This window comes from Phalacrocorax carbo, chromosome 20, assembly GCF_963921805.1.
Source record: "Phalacrocorax carbo chromosome 20, bPhaCar2.1, whole genome shotgun sequence".
Taxonomy (NCBI): Eukaryota; Metazoa; Chordata; class Aves; order Suliformes; family Phalacrocoracidae; genus Phalacrocorax; species Phalacrocorax carbo.
In genome coordinates this window covers 8,922,600-8,940,921 of record NC_087532.1, presented here as the reverse complement: position 1 = coordinate 8,940,921, position 18,322 = coordinate 8,922,600, and the positions used below count along the sequence as shown (strand labels likewise).

Below are 18,322 nucleotides of genomic sequence, written 5' to 3'. Positions count from 1 at the left end.
GACTCTAATGATTCTGTAAGACAAGTGTGATGCCACCCCAAACAATGGAGCGCTTAATCAACAGTTTCTAGTTCACAGGCATGGACAGCAATGACATCATCTGGGGAGAAAAACCAGTCTGCTTTAGAGAAACTGTTTTCCTGAAAAATATGTCTTTCACCTGGTTTTAAAAACACAGAAAGAAAGGTGCCATGTACATGAACCGCACAGAAGTTGTGTTCGATTAGCAACAAGGAGCATTAAGCTTATAATGTGTTTTGATCATGCAAGAATACCTTTTCCTTTAATAAGCCTCACTCCTCTAAACATCTGCATGAATATTGGGTAAAAGTCAGGTAGTTACAGGCCTGTCCACCTACCAGGGGACTGTGGCACCTCGTACCAGGAGGGATTCAAGTAAACTCCACGTCGTTCCTCACACACAGACAGCCTATGTTCTCTCCACGTACAAGGCTTTGCCTCGGCTCTGCCCTTTGCCCAGCCCAGCTGCAACAAAACACTCTCCATCTTCATCCGCCATTCAAGACCAGTCTTGTTACAGAAACATGTTTATTGCAGGATCATTAGAAAGAACAATCCTGAGAGGGGACTGCTAGGACAAGTCAGCTGCATCCTCAGAAGGACGAGCTCCGCACAAGGAGGTTTGGATTCAACGGCAGGCTTGCAGGATCTGCACCCTTCATTTGACCTGGCCCTACTTCCCTTGGCACTGAAGGAAGAGCAAATCCAATCACACCCGGTAAACGCTCGGTAGAAGCAGTGGTTACCCGGCATTTCATTGTGAGGTTGCAGTTCTGCTTCCCCTTTTTAACTATAGTGGGGTTTCTATTAGACTGCTTTGTAGAAAAAAAACCCGCAGCAGACATTTGTATCAAGTGACAGGCGTTCACGGGCAGATTATTCAGGATTTGCAGAGAGGCATTTTCTGTCCCAGAGTGGGAGACAGCGTATCATGGAAGTTTCTCTGCCTCACTGCAAACAGATTCTTTGATTCCAAGGTGGATATTTACATCTGAAGGTGTTATTGTACCATGGATGAACCCCAAATGACACCCAACCCTACAAGATTTAGGCAGACTAGGCCTCTCCAGCCAGAAAGGGATGCTCTTGAGGACAGTAAAATACCAAGTGGCACAGAAAAGGCAGACAAAAAGGCAATTGTTCACTGCCTCCTAATACAAGAGCTGGAGAGCCTCGAACGAAGCCAGGAGATGGTAAGTTGAAACAAAGGAACCTTCATGTGACAGTAACTGAACTGCAAAAGTCCTTGCTATGAGATGCTGAGGATGTAAGAAAACTACATGGGTTTAACAAGCAGCCAAATTCATGGAAGGGAAAAAATAATAAAAAACTAGACCCAACAACAGCACCCCTGGTTCAGACACTGCATGCCACTGGAGGCAAGGGGAGCATTTGTGATGAACTGCCACGACATATTTGCCCTCCCGTGGCGCTGCCTTCCGAGGTTTTGCATTTGGCTTCTGGCCAGATGGCACAACACAGCTCAAACCAAGCCGAGCCTCCCTCCTCCAGCGAGCTCGCCCAAAAAAGGCCAGGAAGCTCTTCAACTCCAAAACAGTTTTATCAGAATGAAAAACTAGAAACTTAAAACACTAGAAAGTTCAAGGCAGCGACAGAAGATGAGACAGAAGCGAAGCAAGAAGCTCTCTACCTACTTGTGCCCCAGCAGGCAGCCCCTGGCTTCCAGCCAAGCCCAACTTCAGAGGTCACCAAACCCTGCTGGTCCCCTCTGACCCCGGGAGGGCTTTCCTGTCAATCCTGGCTGGCTGCTCTTTGCAGGGCCTGCAGCTCCCGGCCCTCTCACATCCGCCTCGCAGCCTGGAGCCTCCTCCCCTAAGCTCACTCACTGTTCCCCAGGCAGGAGCACCCCCGCTCCCTCCAGAGGGGCAGCCTGGCCCGGCCACTTCTGGAGTGGCAGAAGGCGACTGGGAAAAAGAAAAAACTTAATGCTCTGTATCACAAATACCGCAGGGCTAATCAGGCTCTAGACCTGACCCAGTGCAACAATTTCTATGCTCCTGTATATCCGACAGCCATTGCTGTCAGAAAAAAGTTATGGATGAGGCCAGCAAGCACAGCAATGCCGGAGAAACAGCTACAGCAGCTCCTGGGCTCCAGTTCTGTGAAATGGCCGTATCGAGGAGCAGGTGGAAATCAATGGCCTTGGTGGGAGGGAGATCTCCCTAACTGAGATGATCAGTCACAGACTGTCTCTCCAACATGCAGTAGCTGCTGCTCCTCCTCCATTTGGCAGCATTCTTCACCTCAGTCTTGGAAAGCAACAAACTCAAGATACGGATGGTCTTCTCTAACCTGCCAATCATCAAGTCATGCTGTGAAATTCATTTACTGAGCTCAGTTTGTAACCAGAGGTTTGGTCAACTTCCATTCTCCAGCTCAGCAGCTAGAAGACAAGGGAATGAGTTTTAACCTCACCTGAAGTAGAGAGAAGGCTTTTTTCTTAAATTAATGCTTTTCGGGGAACTCAGCCATCTGAAATTAAATACTGGATCATCAGGAAGTCTGGATTAGTAGAAAGTCATTATTACCCGGTGCAGATCCTCAGACCAGATGTATCAAAAACTCTTCAACATTTTAAAATTAATCCTATTCACTATCGCTGCACAAGATGTGGGAGCAAATCAAGTGTAAATATGCAAGTCAAATTTCTTAATCAGCTTCAGCATTAAGAATCCACAATGTCCTCATAGACAGGAGAAACATTTTGACTTTAAAAAAACATCTCAAAGACAACCTTTTCCGCAGCATGCTTCCAGTCAGCCTGAGCAGCTAAAGCGGGAGGTACCTGAAGCTGTGCCGCACACAGCCTGTCTACGTAGCTGTGTGAATTCAACTTCTGATCCGCGATCTCCAGTTTCTCTAGGAGCGTCGTTCTTTCTACCAGTAAATAGGCAATCTGTTCACTGGCATTACTGTGAGCTATTTCGGACAATCCTTCCTGTTCCAGCATCTCCTCGACCTCCTTCAGCTGGGCTTCTGCAAGACAAGGCTTTCTGTGAACAGAAGAACAAATGAAGCCCGCCTCCTTCTAGATCTGCATCCTAGCTCCTCTAAACACTCCCCACCACAACAGCCCTGGAGCTCACCAACAGCTCACAAAACATTTGTAGTCTCTTCTGCTTCCCCGCTCCCTTTCTGCCTCCTATCCCTGTTCTTATCTCAGCCCTATTCCCACTGTCCTGATGTTGCTGCTCTGCCCCAGCGTTCCTGCTCACACCCGCGACCCTGCCTGCCAGCAAGGGACAGGACCTGCTGCGCCTCGACTGAGTTCTCCTGCCTTGCTGTCAGTGGGAGAGTTACTACAACCATTTTCCTCAACCCAGCAGCTAAGTTTCACCAACTTGGTTATCCCCAACCCTTCCACCCCTTAATACAGTTTGGTGGAAATTAAGCAACAGATTGAGAGACACCAGACGGACCGGCAATCACATAGACCTTTTATTTGGAAGAAGAGACACAAAACACCCTATCACTTATATAAGCAGAACATCACTGTTTCCCTAAGGACTGTCTGGTGGGGAGGTGGGTCTGAATACCTTATTTTTACGCACACACAGCAGCGATGCACAGCAGCACCTGGTGCATCGTGCACAGCCCGTGGTGGAGGCCGGGCTGTTGGATCACACGTGATATGGTATGATACGGCGAGGAACCAGCAAGAGCCTGAAGCAGTTGGAGAAACAGCGCCCCGTGGGCACAGAGGGACTCAGAGTACTTCTTAAAACATGACTCCAGAAATCACTCCCTGAAGAGCAATCCTGACCCATTCCTCCAAAACCAGCCACAAACCCAGGCCAAGGCCTGCTTCTGCTAACACAGACCTGTTGTTTGAAGGTCTCCTGTAGGATTAAAAATTCCTTTTGGAATTAAACCGTCAACTCTTCACCATTTACCCAAAATTATAGCTAGGAAGACTGTGTACCGGGAAAAACTTCAAGATTCAATGGCCTCCAAGGCAAATAGTTTGGACTTGATCAGCGGTTGGACTTGCTGATCCTAGAGGTCTTTTCCAACATTAATGATTCTATTCTATGATTCTAGATGACAACAGCACTTGCAGGAGAAGTTGATTTATGGTTAGGCACTGTTGTCTTTGTGCAACAAACAGTTGTTAAAAAAAAGCCCCTCATTTGCATGGCTGGAAATTTATCTGGCAGGAGATTATGAGGAACCTTTGGTCTCCCATGTGGTTGGGGCTGCAGCACTGGATCCAATGGCTTGTTAAGATAAGGAAGGGTTTTTCAAAACCTCCCTATGTAGTTCATATTAAAAAGAAAACCAACAAACCCTGCTTCCAATTTGTAGCCCAAACCAGATTATAAAGGTTTCCAAGCGCCGTAGGGTGGGAACTGGGGGGAGTTGTGGGTTTCATATGGAGGAAGAAGGGATATTCACACTCTTTTCACTGCTTAGGGAGCTAGAGTTAGACACCTGAAGTTAAGCAGAGCAAATACTCCTCATGCTCTTACACAGGATACACACACAGCTCTGGACAAGTCTGTTCCTCACTTCCATACACTGGATTTAACAGAGGACCCAGTGCAATCACATCCTAAGGCTCAAATCAATCACATGTTTCCACTCTGCATTTTGCAGCCAGCTCTGTCCAGCCCTGTGGATGGAAAACACCCTGCGGTTTCCCGTTCGCCCTCCCCTCTGGTTACAAATTACACACTGTTCAATGAAGATGTCAAACATGGCTGACTTGCAGCTTTCCTCCATGAAGCAGAGCAAAATATGGCGTTTTGGAGTTTAAAAATAGCTGGCCGCTTGCTCCATATGCATTATGAAGAGTCCACAGCTCGTGCTCAACTGAAAAATCCCCCTTACCTTGCAGTTTCCTCCCAGTTTTGCCAAATCGCATCTAAAATAAGCTGAAAGCTGCTCTGCTTTATGGCCAAAAATGGGACAACCATCTCCCTTTAGGGACAATGCTCTGAACTCACATGGCAGCTCCTACGCTGACAGTTTTATTTTCAAGTACTTCCCCCTACACCTAAGCAGCACAGTTTGGGGTAGCAAGACCCAGAAATTTTCCCCAGGCTGAAGAAGAAAAGGATTTGGGAGGATGAGGGGAGTCTGCCCTCCACAGCACAGACCACCTGCTTGTAAAAGCCCACTAATTCCTTAGGAGTATCTCGAACACCTTCCCTACCACATCCAACACGTCCCATTTGAGAAGGGCAAACACCTCATGCGAGCAACGTTGTACCACCGCACCGACACGCCCCCCCAGCCATCTCCTGCGCCGCCTCCGCACTTGCTTCTTTGGAAGCCAGTTTTGTATTTGCAAAGGCCTCTTACCCCAGCAAGTTTCTCCAAAATAAGCAGCTCACCGGTACCCTCACACCCACGACAGAAGCTGCATCCTCTCGTCCACCCTGGGTATGTTTAAGCGACAGAGCTCTTAAAATAAACAAGCTCAGGCCACAACCATTTATTCTTTTTGTTTCACTTTTTAAACAAATCAAGGCAAGCCCCCCACAGCGTTGTGCTCTACTGCCATTACATTTGTTTTTCAGAAAGGCTTTTGGTAACCCAGCGCGTGAGTTATCGATCTGCCCTCCAAAAACACTGAGGCGTATTCGACATGAACCATCGGAAACAGATTACGAACTGCCTCGAGGAAAGGAAAAATTTCACTCTGGGCAGAGGTACCAAATGAGGTAAAGCTCAGATCAATAGCCCAACATAAAACCAGCAGTGGCTGCTCTCCACAGTAACCCTTCAAGCGCATTCCAGGCCAGAAGAAAACGTGTAAGCAGAAACTTACTTTTTATCACCAGAAACAGCTTTTAGCAGATCTAATTCCTCCCAGCGACCCTCGGGACCAAGCAGAGCTCCAGATCTGTTTGTTTGCTTTTGGAAGAGGGAGCATGGTCAGCCCTGAGAGCCCACCCAAGCAACCTCCCGCGTTTACCCAAGCCTTTGCCTCTTCCCTTCCAGACCCCTCGGCTCCCCAGAGCTGGAACTCCCAACTGTCACTACAAGCAAGATCAGGACAGATCCTGTCCACGTGCACGTCACTGTTCACAGGTCAGGCCCCTCCTTTGTACCACGGGCTCGAACCAGCCTCTGTCCTCATCTGCCCTTTCCCATCTGAAGTCATTACCATTTCAAGCCTCCCAAAAGCTCCCTACCACCACCTGTTCTTGCCTCCCCCACATTTTGTTTAACAATCCCCTTAGATTGGGGTCTGCCTTTCCACAAGGTCCTTCTCCAGCCCTGCTTCCAACCTCATCTGCAGTATCATCTTGGTCCTACTAAAGACAACCAGCAAAATAATAAAATAACATTTTGCCCTGCAAAAATGAGAGGGGGAGTGGGACCTACTTCAAGACCTTCAGCCTGTCCTGCACCGCACAGGGCTCAGGAGGCATCTCTGGGCTGGTTTGCACAAACTCTGATGGAAAACAGAGGCCCAGGGAATAGACACAGCGATGCAGCACCAAACCCTGTGGCAGAGGTACCTTGGAGACCTGGAGCAGAAAAAGGCCTGACAGAAATCTTTGATCAAGCACAAGCACACCCATCCTCTCTGTGCCAGAGACGGCCAGTGGGTTGTTTTGTTTTGTGAAAAGGCTGACCTATGAAGCAAAAGGCTTCTCCCTCAAGAAAATGACCTACAACCATCCCAGAACACATCAGGGCTGATGTCCCTCACTGCGGAGGACGGCCTGCTGGAAGGCAGGGTTTCACCCACTGCCCAGACCACTCAATTATCAATGCACACCACAGGACCGCAGCTAATGCCATCAGTACGGTAATAACAAGTCTTAAAAACCAAAGTCTGACAGTGATATCCCAAAGCAAACTCCCCCAGAAAGCTGCTCAGAAACACCATCTGGCACCAAAGCACCACAGAACCGCAAAAACCCCTCGGGGACGGTTTGGTCGCAATTAACAACCCACGAGGGCAATGGACACAGACCTCTGCTTCCACGCGAGCATTAATCCTTGCTCAACAGCCACAAGAATCCTCAAAAAAAAAAAAAAAGGAAAAAGTCTAAAGGAGCAGAGCCACTGTGAGGAAATAAATGCAAAGCCAGCTTTTGGGACATCTCTGTCCTTCGTCTGCCACCTCGTGGGGAAGCTGAGAGAAGAACCAGTAATAAAGTTTTCCGCCACAGCAATGCTCTGGGGGGCTCATTAGTCTTTGAAGCCCTTGCATACCAGCATTTTCAATGCTGAACGATGGCTTTAAGTGCCCAGAGGAACCATATTTTCAGGCAGTGCTTAAGCACACCCATCTTCGAGAAGTTTTGCCATCAGATGTGCTCCCTGAAACCCGCAGGCTGGCCAAAACTGAACCAGAGACTCAAAATTGCAATCAGTTTCTCCAAATTCCTATATTTGCCTCCCCAGATAAAGCATGCATAACAAAGAAACAGTTCAAGCTGTGCTATCACCCCCAAATTCACCTTAAGCCCAGGATAACACACACCACAAAAGGAGGAGTTAACAATAACGGTGTGCGATCAGCAGTACTCAAGGCACAACGGAAGACTAGGAAGACTGAAGAAAGTCAAGAACAGCAAAACCTATTTGCCCTTACTGGAGGTGATTCCAGGGTTTGAGAAAGCAAATCATCTGAAGTGAAAGAATTTGTTGAAAATAAAATGACTACACTAAAATAAGTGCACAGGACGGGTTTTGAATCACCATCACAAACATACCACCATCCTTCAAAGTTGTTTTCAAAAACGTGGACTTTATCTAAACCAAAGCCAACAGCAAATTCACTGGCTTCAGTGGGAGCTCAGCTCAACACTCAGCTCCCCGAGGGGCCACGGCCAAATAATTTAGAGTTGGGAAACAAAGAGCACCGTCAGTTCTATTCTTCAGACAGCCTCTGGAAAACTGCAAAAACGGAGCCACACATGGTGGGAAACTGCCTGACCGGCTGAATCAAGGCAGTTAAAGCAGACAAGAGCCTCTAAATCAATTACAAATCGGTTCTAATATTTCATTAACGCTTCTGCCAACCTCCCAAACAACACACCACGTGCGCCGATCTGGCAGAACTCACTAAGAACCACTGCTCTGCTCTCAAAGAGGCTTTAAACCAGCTCTGCCGAAAGACCCGTACGCCGCTACCTGCTAACGCATCTCCTCAGACCATGGTTCGGAGGGAAAGGATTACCCTGCTGCAGCCGCAGCTGCGACAGCTCAAGCCTGAGCTGTTCGTTTTCTTTTTCATACTCGGTGGTGATAGCGTCCCGCTCCTCCGTCAGGGTACGGACGTGGCCCACATAGCTCTCCACCTAGGAATAAAGAAAACACGGCTATACCCGAGCATCTGTACCAACGCCTGGCCGGCACAGATAGCTCTCGATCCCCCAGTATTTACAGAATAGCCTCAAACGTTTGTAGGACGCTACTTCTTTATGCTTTTGTAACATCTGGGGGTGTTAAACACTTGACTGCAAGGCCTGGAAGGCGGGAGGGGTGGCGGTACGGCGGTGCTGGGATGCGGGGCGCTCTGTGGGAGATGCTGGGTGCTCTCCGGTGCCCCACGCGAGGCCCGGGCCGCAGGGCCGTGAGCTCCTGAGGGCGGGAGGAAAGCGGGGAGCGCCGTGAGGCCGCGGCTGCTGCACGGGCGGGAAGGGGGCGCCCCGGCCCGGCCCCGGTGACTCCGGCCCCTTCTCCCGGCCCGCCCTTACGTCTCTCATCTCCTCGGCCCGCCGCTGCTCCAGGTCGCCGAGCCGGGCCTCGGCGCGCCGCAGCAGCCGCCAGGCCAGGCCCAGCTGCTCCTCGGCCGGGGCGGCGGGGTCGGCGCCCTCCGCCTGCAGCCAGCGGCGGACGGTCTCTGCCGGTACCGGGGTCTCCGCCTGCGGGGAACCGAGAGGAGCCATGAGCGGCGGGGGCCGCGGGAGGGAGCGTTGGGGGGGGGGGAATGCGGCGGACCGACACCCCCCTACCCCGCCTCCCGGGCACCCACCGGGGCGGCGGCGGCCGCCTCCATGCGGCGCGGGCCCGGGCCCGGCCCCTCCCGCCGCCATGGCAACCGGCGGCCGCCGGCGCCCCGCCCCTCGGACCGCCAGGAGGCCTCGCCCCCCGCGCCTAAGCCACGCCTCTTCGCTCGTTGGGACACGCCCCGTCGCCCAAGGCCCCGCCCCCCACCCGGCGGGGCCGCGGCACCCACCGGCGCGGTGGCTCCGCTCCTCCGGTGACCGAGGAAGGCCCGTCCCCCTCCTGGCCATAAAACCAGGGGCATTTCGGGCTACGGCGCCTTCACCAGGCCACTGCTTCGAGTCCATTGCGCAACCAAAGGACCTGCCGAGCCACGCCCGATAGCCCAAAAAACCCGGCAAAGAGGGCCCGTGGTTTTTCCCATTTTTCTTCTAAACACAAGGCAAAGCTGCTTGGAGACGAAGGGCTTCCCCCAAAGCGACACAAGCACCTACACGAGGCTGACATGGAGGAACTGCAAGGTCAAGAAGGCTTCATCCTGCAGAGCTGAGTCACGGGCTGAAGGCATGGCGCAAGAGGATGGCAGAGGAAGGACAAGAGAAGAGGGACACTGCAGCACGCAGCGAGGACCCAACAAAGCAAAAGGCAAGACGGTCCCAGACCTGTAGGAGCCACCTCCTACCCACGGTACCACAACCAGCACCCCTGAAAGAGAAGGGCTGGCGCCCAAAGGCTAGCGATGTCAGTGGGACACGAGCTCCGCGGGTCTTAGCTTAACGTTCTGCTCGAAACAGGACCAGCGCCGGCACCGGAACGGGATGGCTGTGGCTAAGTTTGAGCTTTGGAAGTCTCCCCGACCTGGGCTTCACCACTCTCCTGAAGGAGGGGCAGACATTGTGCAGGGAAGTCCAGAGCCATGCTCCCGAGTCGAACGATGCAGCCCCCCAAGCCTCCCACAGGGTCTGAGACAGGCAATGCCTGAGTCTCCTCCTCCAACAGTTGAGACTCCTTCACAATCACCTTCCAGAGACAGGCCAGAACACTCCAGAGCCAGCGTGCGTTGTGCTTCTCCCACCCCTTGTTCCCAGATCCCTTTACAAAGGTTTTTATACCCCTGTCCCTGCCCCTGCTCATAAGCGCAAGGCTCTAAATAAGACAACTGAAAGCCCGGAACCAGCAGGACTCGACGTTCACATTGACACGCACAGGAAGGTGAAGAGGCAGCTCTCTGAACCCCCAAGCGCACACAACATGCATGCAGGACACACCACCATCTTCTCCTTCCCTATTTGCACATCTCCAGCAGGCAGGTCCCTACGGACAGTCTCCACCTATCAGTCCCGGCCGTGTAGACATTATTAGTTCCTTCTCCCGACTCAGTTACTGGCTGGATCTCAGCACTCTTGACCAAGCCGGACTGTTCCTCCCATCACAAAACACATCCTCCCTGCACACTGTAGCAGTCCTTCAGCATTCAGCGCTCCCCACTGATCCCCTGAGCTCACCCTCACGCTCTTTTCTTGCTCTCTGGGTTTCTTATCCTCATTTTATGAGCCTGATTTTCAGGTGATCGGTGTCATTACAAAAGCATTGTTGCCTTCTTGAACGCTCAGTGGTTGTAAATAGAGCAGAGTCTCACCTCTGGCGAGGCTTCAGTGTGAGAACCGCATTCTTGTGCCTCAGTGTCTTTCTTTACAGACTTCCCATGAATTTATTCCTGGAGAAAATAAATTTCTTGCCAAATGAAGCATGCAAATAGACACACAACGGACAGCGGGAGAGGCGCAGTTAAGTTTTCTACCACAGAATTGCACGCTCTGCTTCTTGTAAGCATGAGGAATATATGCCTAGAAATCCCTGAGGTTTAGAGAACACCAGGTTCTCCTCCCGAGACCAATCGCTGCTGCCCTGATCCACTCTCCCTCCCCACCCCCGCTGCTGCTCCTCCTCCGACCTCTTGTCCCCAGGCCACGCTCAGACACCACCGCGTGTGCTCTGCACCACGGGTCTCCTTGCCTTCACCCCCTCCAGCAACCTCCTAACGCCCATGACGGAAGGAAAACCTCGGTGAAACAGCTGCTTTAGGGATGCTGCTACAGTACCTATTTTCTGAACCGTGTTTCTGAGCAGAGCTCTTGAAGCGTAGGTCCACCGGATCTCCCCTGGAGCAACAGACGCTCTCCAAAGTCGCCCGCCGCCACCACCTCATTTCTCCTTCATCCTTCACCACGCTCGTTTCACTGCAATACCAGCCACTTGCCGGCTCTGCCGCTCCGCTCCCGTCAGAAAAACAGAACATCTTATTTTTGGCAAAGCACCATTCCTTCCACCCGGCAATTTGAAAAGAAAATTTGAAGAGGCAGATTCAAGAAAAATCTTTTATATACAGACATTTACACCATTCCTCCACCTCCCGGTCCTCCCAGCCCGTGGGACAGAAACAAAGCAATATATCCTTTCCTCCATCAGACAACAGAACAAGTATCATCCTTTGGAATGTTTTCACTTCACTGTATTTTTTTCTTTTTCAAAGCAAGCGACAATAACCGTTACCAAGCTGCAGAACAGGTACACGGATTTGGACGGCAGACTTTCCCACAGCGTTTCACTGAGGATGGTTTTATTTACCTGGGCTAGAGAACCGCTCCAGTTCCACGCCCTCCCTAGTACAATTTCACTCGTTTCACTCAGAGCCTATCCTCAGACTTTCTTCTCTATAAACGCTGTATGCTGGCCCTGAAGGTAGCTCACTATCTTTTCCTCTATTTCCATGCCTTGCGCTATTTCCTCATCGGAAAGGGATAACGGAGTCTGTGAGTCTTTGGTTACGATAATAACAGAGGTTCTCCGGGACTCCAGGATATTTGCTACCACCACCTGGTGACGATACTTCTCCAGAGCCTGCCGTGATTTATCGATTAAGATCAAGGGATCCGTCTCCAGTTTAAAGGAAATAACAAATGCCTCTGGGGCCCACTCTTTGACAAGAGGAGACAGCATTTTTGGCACCATCTTCATTGTGATCTACATCAGGGAAAGACAACAGAAAAGGGTTTCAGTAAAAACATTACAAGAGACTGGGGGGGAACGACGACGACAACAACACTAGGGAAATTCCAGCTTCATTTTTACCCTGGGAAGTTTTCCAAGGCAGTATTTGGTCAGATCTCACCAAACAAGGTAAAATGTCACTGGCATGCACTGTAAAATTAAATTAAATTATCAGTCTGGAATTAAAAATAAGGAGGGTGTTGCTAAGTGATGAAGCAGGCCCAAAGTAACTGCATAAACATTTTGTTATTTAAGAGCTAAAACCCACTCCAGGAATATAAACATAAGCAGAGGAAGATAAAAAATAGAAATATAGCTGCAGAAGTCTGAGTTTTCAGCTCTCCAAAATCCAGGCACCTTATCAAATCTTAATCCTTCTTTCCAGCAGCTCTTTAAGGCACATGAAGCATAAATACAGCAAAGCACAGGGAAAAAAGCAGGAGTCTCTGTTCTCCAGCTCTGCCACTGGGAATCGGGCAGGGTCTCATTTCTCCTACGCTAAGGATAAAAAATTAAGCCCAGCAACTTGTTAAAAGCTAATTAAACTACAGAAATTTGGTATCTGTTATATACAGAGCTCTAGATCCATCTGCTCCCGTAGCTGAAAGGGATCTGGACATGAGACACGTGCTACGCTTTTGGGCTGTTGTCAGTGTTAAGCAGAAAGAAGGCGACAGGAATTCTCTAGCAGCAACTATTCTTTAGCCATCTGAGATTCACCATCTACTCATCTCGACGCCATAAGCACAGATGGCTTTAAAGGGATATTCCCATGGGATTCTGCTCCCATGGAAACACACCCTCCCATTCCCAGAGAAAACAGGCTTTTTTGGCCAGTGAGCCACTGCTTTGCAGCCTTCCCCAGGTCTTATCCGCAGCCTGTCCGCAGACAGCTGTGACCCCAGCAGGGTGCTGGGACAGTCAGGATGGCGGGACGGGGAGAGGGGGCTGTGCTCAGGGGTGCCTCACCTGCAGCGGCCCCTCCGAGGACTGGATCTTGTGCTCGGGCATCTCCGAGGCAGGGATGTAGAAATCCGACACAGCGGCTGCCAGGTAGAACATGACGCTGGAGCCTGTGAGAAACGCAACTGCAGTCAGCCGCCGCCACTGGCATGTACCAAGCAGCCCAGCCCTCTCACCACAGTGACCCCCAGGGTGGACCAGAGCCAGCTGGGCTTCCAATCCGCTCCTCACACCAACTAGGGGAGCCCAGGGCCCCCCTCAGAGATCCCCCCCGACACCTACTGGCACTGTCCTGAGCAGGGCAGTGCTGATCCCCCACACTGGGGTCCCTCAGACACACTGTCACCCCACCGGGCCACCTTATCCCCTCACACCAAGCCCCCATGGATGATCCAGATCCTCATGCCAGGGTGCTGGAGCCCCCATGGGCCCCCTTGTCCCCTCATACCGTGGTCCCTGGGGCACCTCCTCCCATCACACCTGGGGTCCCCCAGCGCCACCTTGTCCCCTCAAGCCTGGGCCATGGGGCCACCTTGTCCTCTTGCACTTGGTCCCTGGGGCCACCCCATCCCCCCACATCTGGGCCCTCCCATGGTCACCCCATCCCTTGCACCTGGGTCATGGGGCCACCTTGTCTCCTCACACCTGAGCCCCCCCCAGGGCCACCTTGTCCCTGGGCACATCTGGAGCCCAGGCTCCCCTGGGACCACCCCAGCCCCTCCTGCCCGGGCTCCCCTGGGGCACCTTGTCCCCTCACACCTGATCCTCATGGTCACCCCATCCCCTCACGCCTGGGCTCCCCCGGAGCCACCTTGTCCCCCTCACACCTGGGCCCCCGGGGCCTCCTTGCCTCATGCCCCTCATGCCTAAGGTCCTCCCCGGGGCCACCTTGTCCCCTCACGCCTGGGTCCCCCCAGGGCCACCTGGTCCCCTCATACCGGGGCCACCCCGGCTCCTCATGCCTGGAGTCCCCCCAGGTCCACCTGGTCGCCTCACACCTGAGCCCTGGGGCCGCCCCATCCCCTCAAGCCCAGGCCTCCGTGGTTGTCTTGTCTCGTCCCGTCCCCACCAGGGCCCCCCACGCCCCCCCCGGGGCCGCCCCGTACCGAAGGGCGCCAGGGCGCGGGCAGCGGCTCGCAGCAGCGCCAGGTACTCAGCGAGCCCGGTGAACTCGATGGCCAGCAGCGCCCCGGCCTCGGTAGCGCGGCGGTAGTCGCGGAGGGCGGGCAGCAAGGCGGGGAGAGCGGCGGGGTCGGCGGCCACGCCGGGCGGCGGCCCGGGGGTGAGGCGGAGGGCGTCGAGCAGGGCGGGCCCGGGTGGCGGGAGGGCCCTGGCCCAGGGGAAGGCGGAGCGGGCCCGGTGCAGGAAGCAGACGCCGTAGCCCAGCCCCACCAGCCGCTCGGCCGAGGCGGCGCCGCGCCTCCCGCTGCTGAAGTTCTCCAGGAACCGGACGGCGCGCGCCTCCAGCGGCACCTGCGTCCCGCCCGACGTCACCAGCGCCACGCGCCGCCCGCGCGCCGCCTGCCCCGCCGCCCAGGCCCGCACACGCGCCTCCGCCGCCGCCTCGTCCGCGCCGCCCGCCGCAGCCGCCGCCATCCCCGCCCCACCCCTTCCGCCGGAAGTGCGGCGCGCCACGCCCCCTCGCCGGAAGCGTCGCCTTGGCAACGCGGCCGCGGCTCTGGAGGGGATTCGGCGTGGAGGGTTGTGCGAGGCGGCGGGGCCGGCCGCGGTGTCGGGGTCTCTACCGTCTCCGCTCCAGTCCTGCTCCTCCCCCTCCTCCTGCTGCTGCTGCTGGTGGTGGTGGTGAAAGCGTCGCTGGCAGCGGCGGGCGGCGGACCCCGGGCCGGGCCCGGGAGGCGGCCCCGGAGGCGGGGACGAGGCTGAGGGCGCGGGGAAAAGGTCCCGGGCGAGGTCCAGGAGGCAGGAGCGGTCCCGAGGCGCAGGGACGGGGCACGAGGTAGGGACCAGCTCCGGGGCGAGGCTCACGGCACGCAGAGAGAGCCCCGGGCGGCGCCCAGGAGGCAGCGCTGGGCCTAGGACACAGGGATGGGCCTAGAGTAGGGGCTGAGAGATGGGGACAAGGCCTGGGATGTGGTCTGGGTCAGGGACAGGGCAGAGAGGCCCTGCAGAGGGCTCTGGGCAGACTGGAGAGCTGGGCAGTCACCAACTGTATGGATTTTAACAAGGGCAAGCACTGGATTTTGCACCTGAGGCACAGTAACCCTGGCTGTACAGACAGCCTGGGGAATGAGGGGCTGGAGAGCAGCTCTGCAGAGAGACCTGGGGGTTCTGGCTGACGGAAAGTTGAACATGAGCCAAGAGTGTGCCCTGGTGTGCATCAAGCCCTGCATTGCAGCCGGGTGAGGGAGGGGATTGTCCCACCCTGCTCCGCGCTGGTGCAGCCTCCCCTCGAGTGCTGTGGGCAGTGTTGGGCACCACAGGACATTAAGGGTATAAAGCTACTGGAGAGTATCCAGAGAAGGGCCATGGAGATGGTGAAGGTGAAACCATACGAGGAGCGGCTAAAGTCCCTTGGTTTGTTCAGCTGGAGCAGAGGAGGCTGAGGGCAGCCCTCATGGCGCTCTGCAGCTCCCTCCCAAGGGGAGGAGGAGGGGCAGGGCTGGTCTCTGCTCTCTGGTGCCCAACGCCAGGACCCAAGGGAATGGCAGGGAGATGTGCCCGGGGAGGGTTAGGCTGGGCATTAGGGAAAGGTTCTTCCCCCAGAGGGTGGTGGAGCCCTGGCACAGGCTCCCCAGGGAGGCATCATGACACCAGCCTGGCGATATTCCAGAAGCACTTGGACAAGGCCCTCAGAGACACGGTGTGAATTTGGGGTGTCCTGAGCAGGGACAGGAGCTGGGCTCGATGGCCCTTGGGGGTCCCTCCCAGCTCAGGGCATTCTATGATTCTATGAGTATATGACTAGCCCTGGGGCGAGGCTCACGGCACACAGAGAGGGCTCCGGGCAAGGCCCAGGAGGCAGGACAGGCCTAGGACACAGGGACGGGTCTAGGGCATGGGCTGAGAGATGGGGACAAAGCCTGGGATGTGGTGTGGGACATAGGGACAAGGCAAGAGGCAGGGACTCACCCTGGGATGAGGCTCAGATAACAGGGACAAGCCCCAGGACAAGGTATTGGACACAGGGATGAAGCCTGGGTGGCAGGGACAAGGCCTGGGACAAAGCTCAGCAGGCAGGGACGAGACCCAGGATGGAGACAGGGAGAAGGCCCGGGATGAAGCTCAACGGGCAGGGTAGCAGGAACTGGAGCATGCTCACCAATTGCTCAGCTGGAGCATTCCTCCTCGCTTCCAACGTTGCCCGCATCAAACAGAGAGCAGCGCAGTGAGCTTTCTGGATGTTCACACAAACATCTTCACTTACACAGGGCCCTCAGTGACGTCATATCTTTACTACACATTTCATCGGTTTCACAATGACTTGGGGTTGGTTTGGCTTTGAGGTTTTTTATGTACCTCAGTGTTGAAGGCCAGGCATTTGCTCAAACTGAACTGTATCAGGAGTTTTGTGAGTGATTTAAATAAGGTTTCAGCATACAGAATCACGGTCACTGGGCAAGACAGTGCTGTGGTCCCATTTGGGAATAGCAAGTATAATCATGTACGCTGCGAGGAGGCTGAGGGCTGGTGGCTGTTGTGGGCAGTTCTTGTGGTGAAAGTCCAGAAGATATAACAGGCAATAATCTTCCCTTTACATCATTTCCAAGCAGACAAAAGTACCATTCTTCCCTTATTTTGTTAGTGATGTAGATCATCAAAAAGCCGGGGGGGTTAGTATCCAGGAGCGAATGTGCCAGCTGCTGATTCCAGTCCATACATCCCTCCCTTTTCTCCTTTCTGAAAAAGAAAGAAAACATGGCGTGGAACAAACAGCTGGGGAAGCAGCAGGTATGTACAAGAGAAACTAGTGCCACTTCAAAGTGCTGCCAGTGAAATTTGATTAGATCTCTTCTTCTGATATTTTGATGTACGTAGCATTGGGAGGGCACCTCGTTGGTTGATTGGGACTTAGCTGCAGAGTTTAAATTTTTTTTAAAACAAAAACTCTACAATAAGGGGGGGTTGGGAGCATCCTCTCTCCGATTCTACGAGCCTCTGGCCTTTTTCGCAGCCCTTACTCGAAGTCCTGAGCTTCCTTAGGCAGCAGCAATCTTGGATCCCCTGCCGTGCCAGGCAGTTAGTCCATCTCCCCAGTTAGCTGGGGATCCAGCTGCATTTTGCCTCTTACAAGGTGTCCTCATCCTTTGCTGAGGAAGGGGATTCCCCTTCCTCCAAGCAGGGGAGCAAAGAAATCAAGTCCCCTCCCTTTGTTTACCTGGCCAAAAATCAAGTCCCCTCCCTTTGTTTACCTGGCCAAAAATCAAGTCCCCTCCCTTTGTTTACCTGGCCAATTTTAAACGCTGTTTCCCACTATGTACAGTCTTTTATCTCTGCTTTTTGGCCTCGTGGGCGGTGCAGATGTGCAGCTCCTTTCCAGCCCAAGTGGGTTTGAACTCTTTTTTGTTTGTTTGTTTGTTTGTTTATGGGGTGGCAGGATCTGCTTTTCCACTATGTTGATAAAATAAAATAACCCACCCAAATACATCTGCTACTTAAAATCTTGCCCGTAAAAATAAATTATCCTTCTATCATTGTGTAACTCCTGACTGCAGAGTAATAGGACGACAGAACAGCTGAAAGTGAGCTGGTAGCGATCAAACAGTGCCACCGAGAAGGACATTAATCTTGTGGGTTTTACATCATGTATTATTTTTAAGGTTGTTTCTGGGCCAGGTGCTAGTACTTTGGTGACCGGCTCCTTGCCATGGTCTTTCCTGGGAGCATCCAGAAAGAGAAAGTCTAAAAGGGGTGGAACCTGCATAGACAAAAGTCCTGCTTGGTGAAAGCTCATGACAGTCTTTAGGCAGCAGATTCCTTTAGGCTTTGTAGGAATTAGGCACTGAAATCCCACCTGTTTGAAAAGCGCTGGTGAGATTGTTGACCGAAGTCCAGAGAAGGTGTGTTAGAACAGCACGTCCCAGAAGCGTCAGGAAAAATGCAAAAGCTCCTTTTTTCCAGGTTACATTTAAGTTGAGCTTTTATGAAGTCTGCAAAGAACCAAAGTTAAAATTGGTCTTATTGCAGGTGGTGGCGGGGTTGTTTTGCATCCTGAACCGCTTAAACCTGTCCAAGATGCTTTACCTACGTACTGAATGCTGATGTTGAAAGCACGTGTTATTACATCATCGATTTTATAGCAACTAAAATTGTGCTATAAATGTTACAAAAGACCATGAGACTTCCAGATCAGGGAAGTACTCTGTGATTAGCTGGAAGCTAATCATTTGTTTTT

General features: G+C 53.1%; 3 protein-coding genes across 12 annotated transcripts in view; 1 reads left to right on the top strand and 2 right to left on the bottom strand.

Moving 5' to 3' along the window:
• The window catches only part of CCDC30 (coiled-coil domain containing 30), a 40,720-nt gene extending 29,528 nt beyond the window's left edge, over positions 1–11,192 (bottom strand). For 6 of the 8 annotated variants that reach the window (XM_064470354.1, XM_064470355.1, XM_064470356.1 and 3 more), the window contains exons 1-4: positions 8,984–9,066; positions 8,706–8,873; positions 8,186–8,306; positions 2,828–3,018 (exon numbers count right to left, since the gene is read on the bottom strand). In XM_064470354.1, the coding sequence (XP_064326424.1) occupies positions 2,828–3,018; positions 8,186–8,306; positions 8,706–8,873; positions 8,984–9,007 (504 nt within the window). In that variant the 5' untranslated portion in view covers positions 9,008–9,066. Of the gene's footprint in view, positions 1–2,827; positions 3,019–8,139; positions 8,307–8,705; positions 8,874–8,983; positions 9,067–11,057 lie in introns of those variants that run through there. The other 2 variants (XM_064470358.1, XM_064470359.1) reach the window with 2 other exon arrangements.
• Positions 11,193–11,319: 127 nt separating this feature from the next.
• Positions 11,320–14,600, bottom strand: PPCS (phosphopantothenoylcysteine synthetase). The gene is made up of 3 exons (XM_064470363.1): positions 14,076–14,600; positions 12,976–13,079; positions 11,320–11,979 (listed from the first exon to the last, which is right to left on the bottom strand). Exons 1-3 carry the CDS (start codon positions 14,563–14,565, stop codon positions 11,656–11,658), a joined length of 918 nt encoding a protein of 305 aa, XP_064326433.1. The 5' UTR covers positions 14,566–14,600; the 3' UTR covers positions 11,320–11,655.
• A 26-nt stretch (positions 14,601–14,626) lies between these two features.
• Positions 14,627–18,322, top strand: part of ZMYND12 (zinc finger MYND-type containing 12) — a 16,154-nt gene continuing 12,458 nt past the window's right edge. The window contains exons 1-2 of one of the 3 annotated variants that reach the window (XM_064470366.1): positions 14,627–14,926; positions 16,837–16,878. In XM_064470366.1, the coding sequence (XP_064326436.1) occupies positions 16,846–16,878 (33 nt within the window). In that variant the 5' untranslated portion in view covers positions 14,627–14,926; positions 16,837–16,845. The other 2 variants (XM_064470364.1, XM_064470365.1) reach the window with 2 other exon arrangements.

What these genes read in the sequence shown, in the direction of transcription:
- PPCS (XM_064470363.1), bottom strand. Translation starts at nt 14,565, where the DNA reads ATGGCGGCGGCTGCGGCGGGCGGCGCGGACGAGGCGGCGGCGGAGGCG. An exon ending in CCGCGCCCTGGCGCCCTTCG is followed by an intron (nt 13,080 to 14,075) that starts GTACGGGGCGGC and finishes CGTTTCTCACAG; the next exon opens with GCTCCAGCGTCATGTTCTAC. An exon ending in CCTCGGAGGGGCCGCTGCAG is followed by an intron (nt 11,980 to 12,975) that starts GTGAGGCACCCC and finishes TCCCTGATGTAG; the next exon opens with ATCACAATGAAGATGGTGCC.